Source organism: Schistocerca piceifrons, chromosome 11 (genome assembly GCF_021461385.2).
Source record: "Schistocerca piceifrons isolate TAMUIC-IGC-003096 chromosome 11, iqSchPice1.1, whole genome shotgun sequence".
Lineage (NCBI taxonomy): Eukaryota > Metazoa > Arthropoda > Insecta > Orthoptera > Acrididae > Schistocerca > Schistocerca piceifrons.
Genome location: NC_060148.1, coordinates 112,911,745 through 112,933,523, shown reverse-complemented (window position 1 = coordinate 112,933,523; position 21,779 = coordinate 112,911,745). Strand labels below are relative to the sequence as shown.

The 21,779-nt window shown below is 43.2% G+C and overlaps 1 protein-coding gene and 1 pseudogene across 2 annotated transcripts in view; one reads left to right on the top strand and one right to left on the bottom strand.

Moving 5' to 3' along the window:
• LOC124719995 overlaps positions 1 to 21,779 on the top strand; it is a 517,761-nt gene that overhangs the window by 309,308 nt on the left and 186,674 nt on the right. For both annotated transcript variants that reach the window (XM_047245223.1, XM_047245222.1), the window contains exons 13-14: positions 11,520 to 11,657; positions 19,210 to 19,334. In XM_047245223.1, coding sequence (XP_047101179.1) covers positions 11,520 to 11,657; positions 19,210 to 19,334 — 263 coding nt within the window. The remainder of the gene's footprint in view (positions 1 to 11,519; positions 11,658 to 19,209; positions 19,335 to 21,779) is intronic.
• LOC124720640 lies at positions 8,958 to 9,075 on the bottom strand (annotated as a pseudogene).

The following is a 21,779-nucleotide window of genomic DNA, read 5'->3' as shown; positions in this document are numbered from 1 at the left end:
GATGCTCTCATCCGCTTTTGGCGACATCGCGGTGAACACACAATGGAAGCGTCTATTCGTCATTGCCATACTGGGGTATCACCTGGCGTGATGGTATGGGTTGCCATTGGTTACACGTCTCGGTCACCTCTTGTAGGCTTTGACGGCACTTTGAACAGTGGACGTTACATTTCAGATGTGTTACGACCCTTGGCTGTACCCTTCATTCGATCCCTGCGAAACCACACATTTCAGCAGGATAATGCGCCACCGGATGTTGCAGGTCCTGTACGGGCCTTTCTGGATACATAAATTGTTCGACTGCTGCCCTGACCAGCACATTCTCCAGATCTCTCACCAATTGGAAACGTCTGGTCAGTGGTGGCCGTGCAATTGGCTCGTCACAATACGGCAGTCACTACTCTTGATGAACTGTGGTATCGCGTTGAAGCTGCATGGGCAGCTGTACCTGTACACGCCATCCAAGCTCTGTTTGAATCAATGCCCCGGGGTATCAAGGCCGTTATTATAGCCAGAGGTGGTTCTTGTGGTTACTGATTTCTCAGGATCTCTGCACCCAAATTGCGTGAAAATGTAGTCACATGTCAGTTCTAGTATAATATATTTGGCCAATGAATAGTCGTTCATCATCGGCATTTCTTATAGGTGTAGCAATTTGAATGGCCAGTAGTGTAAATGCAAGGAAATGTTGGAAAGTAAGGTCTCTGGATTTTTTATGTGAAACCTCTTGGGGCTCTTTGTTATCTTAAAATAAATTATTAACATCTTACATCTTCATTCTTCATGTCTACATATTTCTGAAAATGTTACGCGGTTGTTTCGCACATTTCTCCCAAACAGGGACGTGTTTCACTGTAGAATGTTACACTTTGTTGACGGAACCGCAACCCCACCTCTAAATCCGCAGCTTCATCACTATCGAAGTGAAGTCGTCGATGGTGTCCTTTATGTTTTGTAAACACATGAGAATTGTACAGGGCCAAGTCAGGACTGTACGGAGGATCGTGGACGACAGTGGAGCCGAGGCGCTTGGCTTCTTCAGACGTCCCAGCTCTCTAGTGTGGTCGGGCATTGTAATGCTGAAGGGGAGGGTGCTCCCCGCGTGGACGAAATGTTCTGTGCTTACAAACACGATTGCAGCACGCCGTTCCTCACGCTCCGACATGAAATGTTCGCGTGGCGTTGATGGCCGGGAGGCCCCATCACGGGGAGTTCGGCCGTCGGGTTGCAAGTCTTATTTCAGGCGAAGCCGCATTGGGCGAGTTGCGCGTCGGTGATGATCAGATGACGAGGAGCGCAACACAACACCCAGTCCACAGGCAGGCAAAATTCCCAACCCAGCTGAGAATCGAACCCGGGACAGCTGCATCATAGGCAGACACGTTACCACTCAGCCAGGCAGTCGGTCACGCACCGATACAGTAACGTCACACACCGCCATGTCACACCCTACAATTCGGATCCCTCTAGCGGCAGAGGCTTCCAACATGCGTCAGCGGAGGAGGAATTCGACCGAGTAACACGCATTATACGTCACAACTCAACCGATATTGAGGGCAGAATAAAAAATTCGCAGGCCTACCTTTGTGTAAATGACCTAGCAGATGACGTCAGGAATTCCATTAGGTTTTTCGCGGTGATGCTGTTCCATGCAGAGAAATCGCGACACTCGAAAAATCTTACAAAATGCAGGATGACCTGCAGACAACTGGCACTTGCTGCAGGTGACCACCAACATAACCAAATGTAACGTATCCAGAACGAGATTTTCTCTCTGCAGCGGAGTGTGCGCTGATATGAAACTTCCTGGCAGATTAAAACTGTGTGCCGGACCGAGACTCGAACTTGGGATCTTTGCCATCCAGAGGCAAGTGCTTTTGCCAGCGAAAGGCGAAGGTCCCGAGTTCGAGTCTCGGTCCGGCACACAATTTTAATATGCCAGGAAGTTTCAAATGTAACGTACTGCGGATGCCTAGGCAGAACAACCGTTGGAAGCTGTTACTCCCATAAAATATCTAGAGTGCGCATACGACTATACTGAACTTACAACTTATCTTAGAAGATAGGCTACGGAAAGCAAACCTTCGTTTCTGGCATTTGACTGCAATACTCTCTTTCAAATTTAAAGGTGGCAGGGGCAAAGTACAGGGAGCGAAAGGCTATTTACAATCTGTACAGAAAACAGATAGCAGTTATAAGGGTCAAGGGCACAAAAGGGAATCAGTGGTTGAGAAAGAAGTCAGACAGGATTGTAGCCTATATTCGATTTAAATCAATCTGTATATTGGGCAAGCAGTAAAGAAAACAAAAGAAAAATTTCGAGCAGGAATTAAAATTCATGGGAAGAAATAAAAACTTTGAGGTTTGTCGACGACATTGTAAATTTGTCAGGGATAGCAAAGGACCTGGAAGAAGAAATGAACGAAATGAAAAGTGTTTCGATAGGAGGATAAATATGAACGTCAACAAAAGCAGAGCGAGTATAATGTAATGTAGGAAATGAGATACTCAAAGTAGAAGATGAGTTTTGCTATTTGGGGAGTAAAATAACTGATGACTGTCGAAGCAGAGAGGATATAAAGTGTAGACTGGCCACAGAATGAGAAGTTTCAGAAGAAGAGAAATTTGTTAACATCAAGTATAGATTTAAGTGCAGGAAGTCTTTTCTGAAAGTATTTGTATGGAATGTAGCCATATATGGAAGTGAAACATGGACGATGAATAGGACAAGAAGAGAATAGAAGCCTTCGAAATGTGATGCTACAGAGGAATGCTGAAGATTAGATGGGTAGAGATACTGATTCGAATTGGGGAGAATAATTTGTGGCACAACTTGACTAGAAGAAGGCATCGGTTAGTACGATATGTCCTGAGGCATCAATTTAGTACTGGAGGGCAGTGTGGAGGGTAAAAATCATAGAGGGAGACCAAGAGATGAATGTATTAAGCAGACTGAGAAATATGTAGGGAACAGCAGCTATTCGAAGATGAAGAAGGTTGCACAGTATAAGGTAGCATGGAGAGCTACATCAAACCAGTCTCTGGACTGAAGACCACAATAACAACACGCGTCGGAGCGATTTGAAGCGGAACCAGTACTTAAATTTACTCAGATGTAAGACACATGTTAGACTGAGATTCATTGGAAAAATGTTGAGGAAATGTAGTGTATCAACAAAGTAAGTGGTTAACAAATCCATCATTCGATCAAAACTTGAATACTGCTCATCAATGTGGGACCCATACGGTATAGGATGGATAGTGAAATACAGAAGATACTAAGAAGAGCAGCACTTTTTGTTATAGATCCATTTAGTAAGGGCGGAATCTACTGTCAAAGTTCCAAGAGCATACATGCCTAGTAGATCAGTGTGGCCGTGCCCTCCGTTCAGTACTATCTGAAAAAATGCATCTTAAAACAATTATTCAGCAGTTAAGCGTCCACAACCATGTTAAACCACTCATTGTCTACTACACAAAAGTTAAGAGACTCCTACAGGTTAAATTCTGATCTGTGTCTTAATCACCCTATTCCTCCTACCGATCTACAGTCCTTCATGACAAACAAATTTGCATTTATTTTACCGTACCAAGTAGTCCCTTAGATTTTATCTGACATTTTTCCTATCTTTCTGTCATCTCTGGAGTAAGTGAAAATGTACAATTGCGCAGTTTTCGTATGCTTTGGCTCTTGACCTGTATTTGCTGCGATAGATCTCTTCACTATGATGCTCACCGTAGTTCACCTGCATCCCTGCATTTCTTGTTCATTATTGCACATGTTTAATTTTGTGTTGACGAGTTGTCCATTGCCTGAACAGAAATTCTGTTCTAAATGGCGCTAATTGTCTCTTCATTCCCATTCTGAAATTCTGAAACCTGCTAACACGATTAAGGGCTCGAACACTCCATAATATAACACATAAAATGACAAACAGACACTTAAAGAATTACAAATCCAGAATACTACACTTGTGTCCAGAATGAAATCAATAAACAGAAATTTTTGCAAGGTTGCTCCTATTTTGCCACAAAACAGTATAGACTGATGATACAGTACAAACAATGTACACAATAGTTCATATGGTTCAAATGGCTCTGATCACTATGAGACTTAACTGCTGCGGTTATCAGTCCCCTAGAACTTAGAACTACTTAAACCTACCTAACCTAAGGACATCACACACATCCATGTCCGAGGGAGGATTCGAACCTGCGACCGTAACGGTCGCGCGGTTCCAGACTGTAGCACCTAGAACCACTCGGCCACTCCGGCCGGCAATGTACAGAATAGAAAACAACTGCAACGTGCACAACAGTAGACAAAGATGTTCTTCACTTTTTTGTAACCTAACACATTTCCACACACATTCTGATACCCGTTTAATATGCCCACTATAGGGTGTGGCCAACTCTGGCAGCAATACAGGGCTGACAATGACGGAGCGTGCTGTGGATAACGTCATCGGTGTCATGTTGAGGCAAACCGCCCATGTGCAGCAGCTCGCAAGCTTGGAGAATTGTTGGTGGGTGCTGACTCGTTGCAACCCGTCTCCTTAGCGAATCCCAGACAGCTTGCGTGGGATTCAAGTTGGGAGAGCGAGCAGGCCACACTATGCTTGCAGTATCTTCTGTTTCCAAGAAAACATCAACCACTCGTGCTCTATGAAGTCGAGCATTGTCTTCCATCAGTTGATATCTGGGTCCACAGCACCTCGCTCTTGAGCTCCAAAGACCTCATCACAATAATTAACAGCAGTTAAATCTTACTGATTCACCCACATAATTTCATAAAGAGGTGTTGGAGTGATCAACATAATCCCTGACCACACGATTATAGATCTTCCTCGACATCGGTCTCTTTCCACCATGTTCAGGCGTCGAAATCGTGTTCCACATTCCCTTCAGATGCGAATCCTACGAGAACCACTCTCCAGACCAAATCTGGAGGCATCTTTCACAAGAACATTGGCCCACTGTTCGACTGTGGAGGCATTTTGATGACTCCAGATGAGTCACAGGTAGACATACAGCAAGTCTCAGACATTAAAGGCCACTCTGCCGAAGCCTTCAGTACACCGCTTGCCTTTGATACAACACCTCCAGTGGATGCTGCGAGGTCAGATGCCAGTTGCTGCATAGTACTGAGGTGGTACCGTCGCGCCCTTACAGCCAAATTACGGTCCTCTCTTTCTTATGTCACTCGTGGTCGGCCCTGCCACGGCTGTCGCGGTAATAGTTTCGGTCTCTATAAATTGTCGCCACATCCGAGAAACAACAGATCGATTCACGTTAAGCCATCGGGCCACATCGATTTGCGACTGTTCAGCTTCCATTGTTCCTACGACCCTCCACCGAAGAGGGTCTGGTAGGCGTCTTCTGCGTGCCATACTACACGGTCTGTGACTGTGTATACAGTGAGTGTGAATGTGGGGCTATCCGGCAAACACTGCTCCATGTGATAGGTCCCCTGACATCATAGTGGGCACGGTTGTCTGTTGACTGAAATGACATCTGGTAGTAGCAGTACCTTTATTCATCTGTAGATCTCATTTTACAAGGATACACGACATGTCAAAGTATTTACAAGTTTAGATCAATTTAAATAAGCTAATTCGTATACACATATATTTAAAGACTTCTAGTTAGAGACCATCATTAGATTTACTCCTGGTATACAATCCTTTTTTATAAATAATTTATTAAATAATGTAATGCTGCACTGTTCACTCATATCTCACTATTAGTCACTGGTCACTGCACACACTATACAAACATTGTTTCATAACACTTGACTCACTACACACACACACACACACACACACACACACACACACACACACACACACACACACACACACACTTGTGATCTCTGGGGCATTTTCTGTACTGCAACGTCCCATTTGCTATCCTGAAAAACTGAGTCAGCATCCCTCCATAATGAGTGAGATGTTGAGCTCAGAAAGAGTTAGAGGTATTAGTATTGTGCTACACATAGCTTGGGGGTAAGTATTTCTAGAAAGGAAATAAGAATGAAGAAAACATAAATTGAAGGTGTTATGTGGAATTTTGGATATTTTATAATCATTATTATTATTATTATTTATTTGTATAAGTTTTTTCACCAAACTCCTATTCTGTTTTAGCTAAATAATTCTTCAATGTATAAAATGTATTGTGTAACAGATACTTTTTAGCTGCCTTTTTAATTAAGTGTATTTTTGCAGTTTCTTTAATCGCTTTTGGTAATTTATTGTACAGTTTTATTCCTTGGTAGAAATGCTGTTTTGAGTTTTATGTTTATTTTTTCTTTGTAAATGAAGCCTATCTCTTGTTGCATGGTCATGGACAGAGCTGTTTGTGCAGTGATTACCAATGTTATTTTTGATATGTACAACTGACTGGTAAATCTATTCACATGGAGCAGTTAAAATCCCCAGTGTTTTGAACAGATCTTTACAATGAGCTCGACTAGTATTTTTAGTTATTATTCTTATGACTCTTTTCAGGAGTTTGAAAATTGTGTTCATATTTTTTGCATTTGTTCCCCAAAAAAGAATTCCACAGCTAAGAACAATATGTAACTAAAAGACACTGCATGTTACACACTGACGATAGGATTCTAAGGGCATAGCATACTGATAACATTCTGTTTGCAAGTACCTTTGTGTGTTCACACCACTTCAACTGAGAATCAATATTCATTCCTAGAAATTTAGCATTTGTTACGCAGTCTATAGAGGGGCCATCTACATTTCATTGTAATTTTTCCTCTTCAAACTGAAATTCATGGCATTAGTTTTCTTGATGCTCAATGTCACTTTATTGCTTATTCACCTGTCATAAGCTTCCTTGAGAGTTTCATTTGCTATCTCTGCAAGGAGTTCTCTTGTTTTCTCATTGGATGTAATATTTCTGTCATCAGCAAAGAAAATTTTTCCACCAAGAGTAAGACTATTGGGAAAATCATTGATGTAAATCAGGAACAGTATTGGACCTAATATGCTACCTGCAGAAATCCTATATTAATATATTTTGGTTCTGTTAAGCGTTTTACTAAATGTTTGGATCAATTAGCAGTATATGTTATCTCTACTCTTTGTACTCTATCTGTTAGGTATCAGCGAAACCAGTCATTAGCTACCCCTTTTATTCCTAATCCTTCTAATTTAATTAATACAATCTTTGGGTCGACAGCATCAAACGCCTTAGAAACATCCAAAAATATTCCTGTGACACACTCATCTTTATCAAGAGCAAAAGTACAACTTTTGTGTATTCTACTATAGCTGACTCCGTATTTTTGCCACTTCGGAAACCAAAGTGGGATTCGCTTAAGAGATTGTATTTACACTTAATTAATTAACGAGTCTTTCATAATTGCTTCTATTATTTTTGAGAATGATGACAAAAGGGAAATTGGCCAGTAATTTTCTATATATTCTGCATTACCTTTCTTAACCTAAGGTACAACTCTTGCCAGTTTTAACTGCACTGGAAATGTCCCTGATGTGAAGGATTCATTTATTATATTTGTTAAGGGGCCTTGTATAATGCCTATACATTGGTTCAGTACACACTTTGGTACTTCATCTAAGCTTACTGCACTTTTTATTTTATAGTTTTTGCACAGTTTTATTGACTTCAGTCTCTGTGACTGGAAGTTACATCATTGTATTTAGTGCAACATTATTTACAGGTGTTATATTTGTTTGGAGGAATTTTTGCTGTAACTTCTCTGCAATACTTGAAAAATGCTCGCTTACATAGTTCTTCTGTGGAAAACGATCGTATGGACATCTGTTGATAGTTTTTATGATGAAACTTCCTGGCAGATTAAATCTGTGTGCTGTACCGAGACTCGAACTCGGGACCTTTGCTTTCGCGGGCAAGTGCTCCACCAACTGAGCCACCCAAGCGTGACCCGTTCTCACAGCTTCAATTCTGCCAGTACCTCGTCCCCAAGGTACCCACAGAATAGAAGCTGTGAGGACTCAGAAGCTTTGCCTTTTGCGGGGAAGTGCTCTACCACCTGAGCTACCCAACCACGACTCACGACCTTTCCTCACAGCTTCAATTCTACGGGTACCTTGGGGACGAGGTACTGGCAGAATTGGTCGTGAGTCGTGCTTGGGTAGCTCAGTTGGTAGAGCACTTGCCCGCAAAAGGCAAAGGTTCCGATTTCGAGTCTCAGTCCCGCACACAGCTTTAAGCTGCCAGGAAGTTTCATATCAAAGCACACTCCGCTGCAGAGTGAAAATCACATTCTGGAGTTTGTATGATTATACTGTGAATTAGGCATAGGATTGGCAAATAGGTGTTTGTTGCTTTAATTTTGGACATCAGTGTAGCTGCTTGTCCTATGGGAAAGAAGCTCAATTTTCCACATTAAAACCTTATTTGCACCAACTGACGTTGTCGCGGTCCTCACTGCGCATACTGGTCTAAAACACCTGTTCGCGCTAGTGTGCTGTGCGCTAGCCCCTTCATCTCTGCTCAGCTACCGCAGCCTATGTCCATTTACACCTGCACTCAACCTCTGACTTCCATCCTCAGTTTTTGTCTATTCACTTCCTTCTATTACCCAACTCACGTTTCATGGATGTGTCCAGATCCATCCTACCCATCAATTCACTCTTTTACTCAAGTTTGCGCCGGTTGTGCTATTTGACTGAATGAGTGGGTTCAACTGAGAAAATTCTATGCATTAGTTGTCAGCGCTGATATTCTGTAATAATATCAGTTTGGCCAAACTGGCTCACGTGCGGCTACCATATTAGCACTCACTTCGTCTTCAGGCCACCGTGTCATCCGGTGCTGAGGATGCGGATAGGAGGGGCGTGTGGTCAGCACACCACTCTCCCGATCATTATGATGGTTTTCTGTGACCGGAGCCACTACTATTCGGTTGAGTAGCTCCTCAATTGGCATCACGAGGCTGAGTGCACCCCGAAAAATGGCAACAGCGCGTGGCGGCCAGGATGGTCACCCATCCAAGTGCCGGCCCCGCCCGACAGTGCTTAACTTCGGTGATCTGACGGGAACCGGTATATCCACTGCCGCAAAGCCGTTGCCCAACCATATTAGGGACGAGTCATAAAACCACTGATTATTGAAACAGCCACTACAAATGGCATACTGGGACCCTAAAGCATATTGTCTGGTTGCTTCCTGCAGCAATAATACTCTGCTGCCGTGGCCGTGTAATAAAGCCAAGGAGTTCTCAGCTTTAATTATGAGAGTAAAAAGTTCTTCCAACCTCATGTAGCATCACTGAACAGAAAAGAAAACCCGCTTTGTACTCAACTGAAATAAGTTCATCGCATTAGCATACGAATCCCCTCATCGAGTAAGAGAAATACAGTGAGTTTCTGAACGCAATATTTTGTTTACATTCTGCCAAAAGCAAAACATTCGCTGCTTCTTACCTTTTAATTAGAAATCATTAACTCCGATATTGTCAGCAATTTTCGTGGCCTGGCACGATGAAAATAATTACGTCAGTCGGTGTGGACCATAGAAGGGCGACTGGCCTGTTATTCTGGCACGACACCTGCACCTGTGACCTCTCTCCAGACCTGTTGATTGTTTTCTGATGTTCACCAACCAGCCCATCAATCCACGCTGGGTTTGTGAAGCTCTGTGGTACCTCATAAATTCACCTTCTACAAAATTTTCGAAAACAAATTGCAAATACACTCCTGGAAATTGAAATAAGAACACCGTGAATTCATTGTCCCAGAAAGGGGAAACTTTATTGACACATTCCTGGGGTCAGATACATCACATGATCACACTGACAGAACCACAGGCACATAGACACAGGCAACAGAGCATGCACAATGTCGGCACTAGTACAGTGTATATCCACCTTTCGCAGCAATGCAGGCTGCTATTCTCCCATGGAGACGATCGTAGAGATGCTGGATGTAGTCCTGTGGAACGGCTTGCCATGCCATTTCCACCTGGCGCCTCAGTTGGACCAGCGTTCGTGCTGGACGTGCAGACCGCGTGAGACGACGCTTCATCCAGTCCCAAACATGCTCAATGGGGGACAGATCCGGAGATCTTGCTGGCCAGGGTAGTTGACTTACACCTTCTAGAGCACGTTGGGTGGCACGGGATACATGCGGACGTGCATTGTCCTGTTGGAACAGCAAGTTCCCTTGCCGGTCTAGGAATGGTAGAACGATGGGTTCGATGACGGTTTGGATGTACCGTGCACTATTCAGTGTCCCCTCGACGATCACCAGTGGTGTACGGCCAGTGTAGGAGATCGCTCCCCACACCATGATGCCGGGTGTTGGCCCTGTGTGCCTCGGTCATATGCAGTCCTGATTGTGGCGCTCACCTGCACGGCGCCAAACACGCATACGACCATCATTGGCACCAAGGCAGAAGCGACTCTCATCGCTGAAGACGACACGTCTCCATTCGTCCCTCCATTCACGCCTGTCGCGACACCACTGGAGGCGGGCTGCACGATGTTGGGGCGTGAGCGGAAGACGGCCTAACGGTGTGCGGGACCGTAGCCCAGCTTCATGGAGACGGTTGCGAATGGTCCTCGCCGATACCCCAGGAGCAACAGTGTCCCTAATTTGCTGGGAAGTGGCGGTGCGTTCCCCTACGGCACTGTGTAGGATCCTACGGTCTTGGCGTGCATCCGTGCGTCGCTGCGGTCCGGTCCCAGGTCGACGGGCACATGCACCTTCCGCCGACCACTGGCGACAACATCGATGTACTGTGGAGACATCACGCCCCACGTGTTGAGCAATTCGGCGGTACGTCCACCCGGCCTCCCGCATGCCCACTATACGCCCTCGCTCAAAGTCCGTCAACTGCACATACGGTTCACGTCCACGCTGTCGCGGCATGCTACCAGTGTTAAAGACTGCGATGGAGCTCCGTATGCCACGGCAAACTGGCTGACACTGACGGCGGCGGTGCACAAATGCTGCGCAGCTAGCGCCATTCGATGGCCAACACCGCGGTTCCTGGTGTGTCCGCTGTGCCGTGCGTGTGATCATTGCTTGTACAGCCCTCTCGCAGTGTCCGGAGCAAGTATGGTGGGTCTGACACACCGGTGTCATTGTGTTCTTTTTTCCATTTCCAGGAGTGTATTATTTGCCCCTCTAGGACCCTTATTCCCTCACTCACCTTACACATTTAACACATCATCCTACCTTTCCACTGCAAGTTACTTCTTCACGAGTGAGTTAAATATGTCAAACTGTGGGAATAAACCACATGAATCCCCTCATCCTTAAACTATGTGCTAATCTAGATGCAATCTGATGTCCTACGATGTGCCATCTGTCATACAGGCAATAGTTTCACAACTACTGTGAAACTGTTGCTGGAACTGGCTGACCATAAACAAATATCATGCTATTAATCTATAGTGCCGTAAAATATGACCGCATTTCTTTCTATTTTTGGTATTTAGTGAAGAACTGTTTTCTGGCCTACAGACGTCAATCCAAAGAATAACTGTTTTTAAAATTATATATGTGTTCTAGCATGTGATTTGGGGATGTATGGAGCATCTTGCCGGCAGAAGTGTGGGAAATGCAAATATGGTGAAACCTGTGATCGGTACACTGGAATGTGCCGCTCTGGATGCTCCGCTGGATTCTATCCACCGTATTGTAAGCAGAGTAAGTATAAATGTCAAAACACCGGTTTCTGCACCTGTCGAATGGACCGTTCCTTACGGCATAACTATGACTTTTTATTGTGATGTTTTATACTTCAGTCTAGCTAATGGTTTCCTTTCACCATGATAGTAGTTCTAGAAACTAGTAAAAAGCTAATGTATTTAACACGAACAGAGATTGTATTTACTAATGACGGAATAATTAGTTATCGTCCTCACTACATTTTCCTTAGGTTGTTTCCTGTTAAAACTGCCACTAAATGTGCGATGCAGTTGTCAGTTTAAGTTAGATCTTGCATCATAAATGAATAAGCATTACAGGATTTTTCTGTATGTCCATGACGTCATTACACTTGGGCCGGATGACGAATACAGCTACCAATGTGCGTTCACCGCGATGTCGCCAAACACGGATGAGACCATCATAATGCTGTAAACTGAACTTAAAATCGTCCGAAAAAAATGACGTTTTGCCATTCGTGCACCTAGGTTCGTCGTTGAGTACACCATCGCAGGCGCTCCTGCCTGTGATGCAGCGTCAACGGTAACCGCAGCCACGGTCTCCGAGCTGATAGTCCATGCTGCAGCAAACATCGTCGAACTGTTCATGCAGATGATCGTGGTCTTGCAAACGTCCCCATCTGTTGACTCATGGATCGAGACGTGACTGCACGATCCGTTACAGCAATGCGCATAAGATGCCTGTCATCTCGACTGCTAGCGATACGAGGCCGTTGGGATCGAGCACGGCTTTCCGTATTATCCTTCTGAACCCACCGATTCCATATTCTGCTAACAGTCATTGTATCTCGACCGACGCGAGCAGCAATGTCACAATACGATAAACCGCAATCGCGATAGGCTGCAATCCGACCTTTATCAAAGTCGGAAACGTGATGGAACGCATTTCTCCTCCTTACACGAGGCGTTACAACAATGTTTCATCAAGCAACGCCGGTCAACTGCTGTTTGTGTATGAGAAATCGGTTGGAAAATTTCCCCATGTTAGCACGTTGTAGATGTCGCCACCGGCGCCAACCTTGTGTGAATGCTCTGAAAAGCTGATCATTTGCATATCTCAGCATCTTCTTCCTGTCGGTTAAATTTCGCATCTGTAGCCCATCGTCTTCGCGTGGTGTAGCAATTTTAATGATCAGTAGTGTATGTGATCGTTCAGATTTGGGTTATTTGAAATTGTAATCCCTAAGTATTTAGTTCAGTTTACAGCCTTCAGATTTGTGTGACTTATCGCGTAATCGAAATTTAGCGAATTTCTTTTAGTACTCATGTGAATAGGTTCCCACGTTTCTTTATTCAGGATCAATTGCCACTTTTCACACCATTCAGATAACTTATCTAAATAATTTTGCAATTTGATTTGATCATCTGATGACTTTATAAGACGGCAAATGACAGCGTCATCTGCAAACAGTCTGAGAGGGCTGCTCAGATTGTCTCCTATACCCTTAATATAAATGAGGAAAAATAGAGGGCCTATTGCTTGGGGAACACCAGATGTTACTTCTGTTTTACTCGATGACTTTCAGTCTGTTACTATGAACTGTGACTCTGCTGACAGGAAATCACGAATCCAGTCTCACAAATGAGGCGATATTCCATAGACACGCAATATACCAGAACTTGCCATTATTTTGCACGGAGAATGGTGTAATATTCCCTTGAATACAGGCCGGGACATTTACTTACCCTTTCCATGACGCCTGGAAGCTGTTTTGAATGACAACGGTTATTCTATAACTTACTAGGTACGGTAGTGCGTTGTGCTTTCATGCAATGCCATATTTTCGCCCACCCCTTGTAAGATTTAAGCGCTTAAATCGGAGTATTGAGTGTGTCTACGAATATGGCCCACTCTATGTCGAATGTGCGGGTAGTCTGTTTGTAAGGAGATAATTCGCAAAAAGTTGGTAGGTGAGGATCAAGTCACGGTCGTGGCTTGTATTTTCAGCACTCATTTCAGGTGTATTTCTAACCTTTTTCACCTTCAGTGAATATTTGCGAAACTATTTCAGCGAGACACGTGTAAAGGAGAAAACAAGCAGCGTGCTTGTGGAAAAGAACTGTGTCCAGCTGTGTGAGCGGTGTGGTGGTGTTACAGGCACACATCGTCAGGCGCAATAGTGGGCACACCTGTTGATTAATGTTATTCGACTCACATCAGCAACGATGTAGCGTGCCCAAACTCAGTTTCCGCATCTGTCATGCAACAGGTTCTGACTCTGTACCAAACTGTTAGCACACGCACAACCTTTGAATTCCGTCACGAGCCTGGGAAGACGTTCGTTGTCCATAAAATAATCCGCGCGAAGTGGCCTGACGGTTAGAGACACCATGTCACGGATTGCGAGAACCCTCCCACCGGAGGTACGAGGTTCGAGTCCTCCCTTAGGCATGGATGTGTGTGTTGTTCTTTGCATAAGTCAGGAAATTGCAAATTTGTTTTGAGGACTATGGGAACAAGTTGCTGAGATCATCTGTCCCATGGATTACGCACTATGTAACCTAACTTAAACAAACTTACGCTAAGAACAACACACACTCCCATTACCGAGGGAGGACTCGAACCTCCGATGGGGCCAGCCGCGCGAACCGTAACAATGTATCCTAGACCGCACGGCAACCTCGCGCGGCCATGAGTTAGGGAAAGTTAGTTTCAGTACCGTGTAAGTCTAGGGACCGATGACCTCTGCAGATTGGTCCCTTAGGAATTCATACAGACACACTCACACATCCATAAAATAAGTAACAAACGAGTCTGATAAAAACAGGCAAGATTAGGTGGCGGTAAGTATAGGCAAATTTTGCAAGAAGAGCCTGAAGTAAGCCAAAGACACTACATTTTGTTATACTCAAAGCATGTATTGGTCTTCTAAATGCGTCTCTCAAAGACGTTTTATATTTCTTGCTTTATCCATAAATCGGAAGTTTCCAAGGCTACACCAACACATACACTTGCCCCATCGAGAGACGTAAGTGCACGTGTGTGAGTACTCTTGACACCTTGAGGAAAGAAAGTCCTGAAATAATGTTTAATTTAGGAGAATTGACGTTAGAACATCGTTTCGAAAGACACGATGTTTTATTACATAATAAACATTCAAAAATCAACATATACGTGTAAATATGGAGTAATACATGAGCTCAGATATAAATATTTAGTAGAAAAACGTGAATAAATGGTATACATCGTTGAGCAATATCAACAGTATAATAATGCACTATAGCTACTCCGATCCTCTCGACATCCAACTGCATCTCTGAATCTACTTGAGCTAGACTGCGGTACTTGCAAAAGTGTCTCCACGATCCTTATGAGAAAAGACTTCTTCCGGCCTCTCGATAAAATGACATGTTATAGGGATCCTTAACAAAAAGGAAGAAACTTCACAATGCGCTTGATTATTGACCTCTGTGATTTTGGTCACATAAAGTCTGTATGAAGTAGTCTCTCCCAAACACTTTGGAAACAAGAAAATTACCTTTTTGTATATGCGTGTTGACTGTGGACATGACTATCATCTATTTCAGGTTCTGTCGAAAAATGCTAGTTGAGTTGATTTCAAACCATTCCCAGATCGGTTCCTTGCTTTTTCGATCTGAGTAATAGGTATGATATCTGACAGTTTTGTGTGACTACTTGAAGAAAATGATGTTCCAAATTGAGGACTCACTGGTAGATCTGAAGGAGTTTATGAAGTAGAGGCGTGTGGTGAGGACAGTAGGTGCTTGAGAGCTGTGTACACTTGCCCCAGACTTTGATTTACCATATGTTTAATTTCTGCAAACTGGTAAATATTCAACCTGAGCTAATCCCCCCCCCCCCCGTCCCCCCCGTATTTCTACATCTACATCTACATTTATACTCCGCAAGCCACCCAACGGTGTGTGGCGGAGGGCACTTTACGTGCCACTGTCATTACCTCCCTTTCCTGTTCCAATCGCGCATGGTTCGCGGGAAGAGCGACTATCTGAAAGCCTCCGTGCGCGCTCGAATCTCTCTAATTTTACATTCGTGATCTCCTCGGGAGGTATAAGTAGGGGTAAGCAATATATTCGACACCTCATCCAGAAACGCACCCTCTCGAAACCTGGACAGCAAGCTACACCGCGATGCAGTGCGCCTCTCTTGCAGAGTCTGCCACTTGAGTTTGCTAAACATCTCCGTAACGCTATCACGGTTACCAAATAACCCTGTGACGAAACGCGCCGCTCTTCTCTGGATCTTCTCTATCTCCTCCGTCAACCCGATCTGGTACGGATCCCACACTGATGAGCAATACTTAAGTATAGGTCGAACGAGTGTTTTGTAAGCCACCTCCATTGTTGATGGACTACATTTTCTAAGGACTCTCCCAATGAATCTCAACCTGGTACCCGCCTTACCAACAATTAATTTTATATGATTTAGTGAATAGTAACTTCATAAGGTCTTAGTACTAAATTAACAAGGTGAAACAAATTCAATCAGCATGCAAAAATCACAAACAAAGTTGTATAAAAATTACAGTGACAATGTGAAACACAGAGCATATCTTACCTCACGACAAGCATTTGTTGATTCTCGCTCAGACATTGAGCTTCTTCGCCTTACAGCACTGCGGAACTAGAAATGCTGCAACCTAGACGTTGGTAACCGAGATTTGACAGTGCGTACATTTCTCCCCACCTACCCTGTACTGTTGAAGCTCCATATCTTCCAACGAAATTGGCATCTATCAACACCAGTTTCAAATGAAAGCTGGAAGTACAGCGCACTAGAATTCTTGGAGTCTTCACGGAAGCCATCAACAGAAAGTAATTTTTTCCGAATTTTTGACGAACGAGCAACCGCCATAGGATGTCAAACAAAAAGTAATGCTGATACATGGGAGTTTATACGGAGTGGGATAAACAAAAGTGTACTGGAGAACAATATTTCAGGGTACAGAGAAACACAGCAAAGGAAATGCAGAACTGACCTGACTATGGCAGATATTAAAAGTGACCACCATTCGTCTCTTGGCACTTTTTGGCCCTGATCGCCAAGTTGCTGAAGGCGGAAGCTGGACTGCTGGAAATGCTGCAGTCTCATCAGAAACATTGTGCTGCAGTTCTTGAAAACCATGAGGGTAGTTGTGATACATCTTAGGCTTGTGGCTTTCTGACACAAAGTAATCGAATACTGACTGATTAGGTGACTAGCTAGAACAGGGACCCAAGTGATCTCTGCTAACAGTTATGTCAGGCGTGAAGACTTAGTTTCAACGTGCTCAAAGGTTCGGCCAGATGTATGGGCAGTTGCTTAATCCGGTCGGAAGTAGCTGTAGGTCTTTTCCTCCTCCCTTAACGCCGCCACAAATGGTTTCAAACGTTGATGAGACAAGATGGGTCCAATAAAGCGGTGTGCAGACACTGCACACCAAACCCCAAGTTTCTGATCATGCAGTGGTGTTTTGTGGACATCATGCAGTTTCTCAGCTGCCGAGAACCAGTGACTGTGTCAGCTGACATAACCACTCAGATGAAACCAGGCTTCATCAGACATAAATAACAGATCCATGTCAAGTCACTCCCTGTTATCACAGTAAAATCACTCGCAAAACTGGAGGCGCTGTGCAGCATCTGCCGGCTTTAATGCATGAACAACACACACTTGCTAGGGATACATGTGGAGGATGTCCCGGTGGGTTATCCGACCACACGATCAATTTGATGTGTGGGTCTCCTGCGACCGGTGTTGGGCTGATTTGGTAGGATTCTGAAACATTTTCTGGACGACCACAGCCACATGTTATGGTGTGTGACACTTTTCAGAATGTATTTTGATTTTTTTTTTCGGAACCATTTCTGACGCCGTTTTCGGAATAAGAGTTGCATGACACTCATTGCAGGCTATTTGACACCATTAAATTTGTCAACGAACAACTGACCACACCTTTTCCACGACTTTGCTGTCACATAACTTTTCACAATGAACACCAACTGCTCCACTGTGAGTACAATCATCCCCTTTGCACTACTCCACTCACACTGACACAGCCCACACTATGCTGTGAACTGGTGTCGATCACGTGGCAGGTGTACACATGGTGTGCACCTCACATGGTGTCGTTATATGCGTACATTCACTTCCAACTTGTACGGGTCACTTTTGTTTGCCCCACCCTATAGTGTGGTAGCCCTGATAGCACTTAGAACCACGCCTCACAGAAAGTCATGAGTGACCATCTACCACAAAACTAAGTACACACACACAGTACCCTAATGTGTGTAGCCCTACTTACGAGTAACGATGTGATACATGACGCAGTAACACGACATAAGCTTTGGTGATACGATCTAAACACGTCAATATCTGTAGTTATTCTCACAGTTAATAATATAACTTTTGAGCATGAATCAGTCACTTTCCACACGACTGTGAATGGTTATACTTTCCATCACAAGCTTAGCGTACCACTGAGGTTCAGTTGCCATCAGGTACATGCCTGACCTCAGCCAACACCCATTACATTCTCTTTCCAACGAGCAGACAATACTCCATTTTGTAACTTTTTCTCAACGTGTGACGTAAGATACAGCACCTTTCCTAGTATTTATAATAAAACTCCTTGTATGAGTCACAACAGCAACCAGCACTTATATTCACCCGGAGGCCTTCTTATGATAGTTTTAGAATCAATATGTGTCAGCATGTTTCAATATGTGTCACACATCTTCTTGTATTTTATTTTTTTTGTGGAAGGACGATATCTTTTCTCCCACCCCCACAGCACAGGGACCTGCTGTTGCCAAGGGCTGTCTTCCCTCCAAACTATATTTTAATTTTTAGTTTCGACAGAAGTATTGCCAGACCCAGCTTCCAGAACATTGGAGACGCCTTTCTTTCGCCCCTCTCTGGGACCTGACCTCTGCCGATTTCTTAGGCTTGCATCTGCCTCAGCCAAGCATCGCCACGTTGTACGGCATGAGTCGAACACTGCTGATTCTCCTGTCCTAGAATTCTGATGCTCTTCTCGATTAAAATCAAATAACACAGTCGAATCAAAATTTGGATTTAGATGTGTTTCGCATCAATCAACTGCAATATTCCAGCTGTTTATTTTACAAGCTCTTCTGCGCCAATCTATGCTTCCCCTCACCTTAATAGACTACATATCATTATGTTCAGAAACGTGTACAGGACAATAGTATGTCACTGGCATCTCTCACACCCCTGTTACTATTTTAGCCATTATGTAACTTTCTATTCCTCTATTATCACCAAATACTTTTCGTAGCAAATAATTAACAAAAACGAAAATGAAGGCACACGTTCAGATTTTGGTGATCCTTTTAAAGATCATAAGTTCGTAAAAGGTATTAGAAACTGAGAATATCTGATATTTCAAAATAAGTCTCTTGTCTAAAATCACCCAGAATGATATTTTTAATGAGTCATAAACTGGCCTGTAAGAGTCAATGCCCTACTTCACTTGGATTAAAAATAGTCATTCACTCTTAACGCAATTCGAAGCCTCTGATTAATTTGTCATTGTATTTTTTGTTTCCAGCCTATAAAGTATTAAGGTATGTGCCACATATTGTGGAAGTGACTTACAATTCATTGAAGATAAGAATGCCATTGAGAGACGTACACGGAGAAGGGGAGCCCATCTTATATCAGGTGCAATACAAGGTGAGCCTGAAAATGAATTTTTTGACATAAAATGTTGTGTATTTATAGAATCATATTATTTGAAGAAATAATGATGCTTGATTTAGTTTATATTGATGAACAGGCATATGAAAATAGTTCTTAAACTGCATCAACATCATTATGACCAAGAGCAGTAATTTGACGTCCATGGCTGGATATAAGCTGCCTATATGATTTTCTGTTAGTTACAGTCCTCAGCTATTCACATCAACATTGACTTTATATGTTTCCTGTAGTTGTCAGCCCACCTTCCATCTAAACACCATTTCCTTCTGTTTGTACAGCCTTGTACACAGGAAAAACTTGCTGCAACTCCCATCTGTACAGCAAAATAGGGTGGACAGACGCAATTTTCAACTTAAAAAAATGATAATTTCAAATATAAATACCAAATTCAAAATGATATGGAATTATAGGTCTCGTGCCTAACATTAAACATATTATTAGACTTGAGACCTAGCTCGTGCTTTCATAACATTAAAAAATTGAGAACTTGCCGTTCACACCACAGAGAGGGGTAGGTAGAAACAACTTACCTCATGTTTTGTGTGAACAGGTCATGACAAAATCTGTTTTGGGTCTCGAACAATAAGGATCCTAACTTATCTGGTTCAAAAAAGCCTCAGTTAATCCAAGAATTAAAAATATCCAATGAATTGTATTTTTATTACATTCTCGAAAGAAAAATTGTAATATCTCTGATTACTTTACTGTTCAAATGTTCAAATGTGTGTGAGATCTTATGGGACTAAACCGCTAAGGTCATCAGTCTCTAAGCTTACACACTACTTAACCTAAATTATCCTAAGGGCAAACACACACACCCATGCTCGAGGGAGGAATCGAACCTCCGCCGGGACCAGCCGCACAGTGCATGACTGCACCGCCTGAGACCGCTCGGCTAATCCCGCATGGCTTACTTTACTGTGATATTAAATTTATAACCTTGATATGTTTATTAATACACAAGGTCGCTGACATCATGTTTAAGAACTATGTGTTACCTTAACCATGGTTAACACTTGGTTCAAGAATCATGAAAGAAGGTTGTATACACGGAAGAACCCTGGAGATAATAAACGGTTTTAGATAGATTAAATAATGGTAAAACAGAGATTTAGGAACCAGATTTCAAATTATATGACATTTCCAGGGGCAGATGTGGACTCTGTCCTCAATCTATTGGTTATGAACTGTAGATTAAAACTGAAGAAACTGCAAAAAGGTGGGAATTTAAGGAGATGGGACCTGGATAAACTGAAAGAACCAGAGGTTGTACACAGTTTCAGGCAGAGCATAAGGGAGCAATTGACAGGAATGGGGGAAAGAAATACAGTAGAGGAAGAATGGGTAGCTTTGACGAATGAAATAGTGAAGGCAGCAGAGGATGAAGTAGGTAAAAAGACGAGGGCTAGTAGAAATCCTTGGGTAACAGAAGAGATACTGAATTTAATTGATGAAAGGAGAAAATGCAAATATGCAGTAAGTGAAGCAGGCAAAAAGGAATACAAACGTCTCAAAAATGAGATCGACAGGAAGTTCAAAATGGCTATGCAGGGATGGCTAGAGGACAAATGTAAGGATGTAGAGGCTTATCTCACTAGGGGTAAGGAAAATAGAGAGACCTTTGGAGAAAAGAGAACCACTTGCATGAATATCAAGAGCTCAGATGCAAACCAAGTTCTAAGAAAAGAAGGGAAAGCAGAAAGGTGGAAGGAGTATATAGACAGTCTACACAGGGGCGATGTTCTTGAGGACAATGTTAGGGAAATGGAAGAGGAGGTAGATGAAGATGAAATGGGAGATATGATACTGCGTGAAGAGTTTGACAGAGCACTGAAAGACCTAATTCAAAACAAGAACCTGGGAGTAGACCAAATTCCATTAGAACTACTCGCAGCCTTGGGAGAGCCAGTCCTGACAAAACTCTACCATCTGGTGAGCAAGATGTATGAGACAAGCGAAAGTCCCTCAGACTTCAAGAAGAATGAAATAATTCCAATCCCAAAGAAAGCAGGTGTTGACAGATGTGAAAATTACCGAACTATCAGTTTAATAAGTCACAGCTGCAAAATACTAACGCGAATTCTTTACGACGAATGGAAAAACTGGTAGAGGCCGACCTAGGGGAAGATCAGTTTGGATTCAGTAGAAATGTTGGAACATATGAGGCAATACTGACCCTACGACTTATTTTAGAAGAAAGATTAAGGAAAGGCAAACCTACGTTTCTAGCATTTGTAGACATAGAGAAAGATTTTGACAATGTTGACTGGAATACTCTCTTTCTAATTCCGAAGGTGGCAGGGGTAAAATACAGGGAGCGAAAGGCTATTTACAATTTGTACAGAATACAGATGGCAGTTATAAGAGTCGAGAAGCATGAAAGGGAAGTAGTGGTTGGGAAAGGAGTGAGACAGGGTT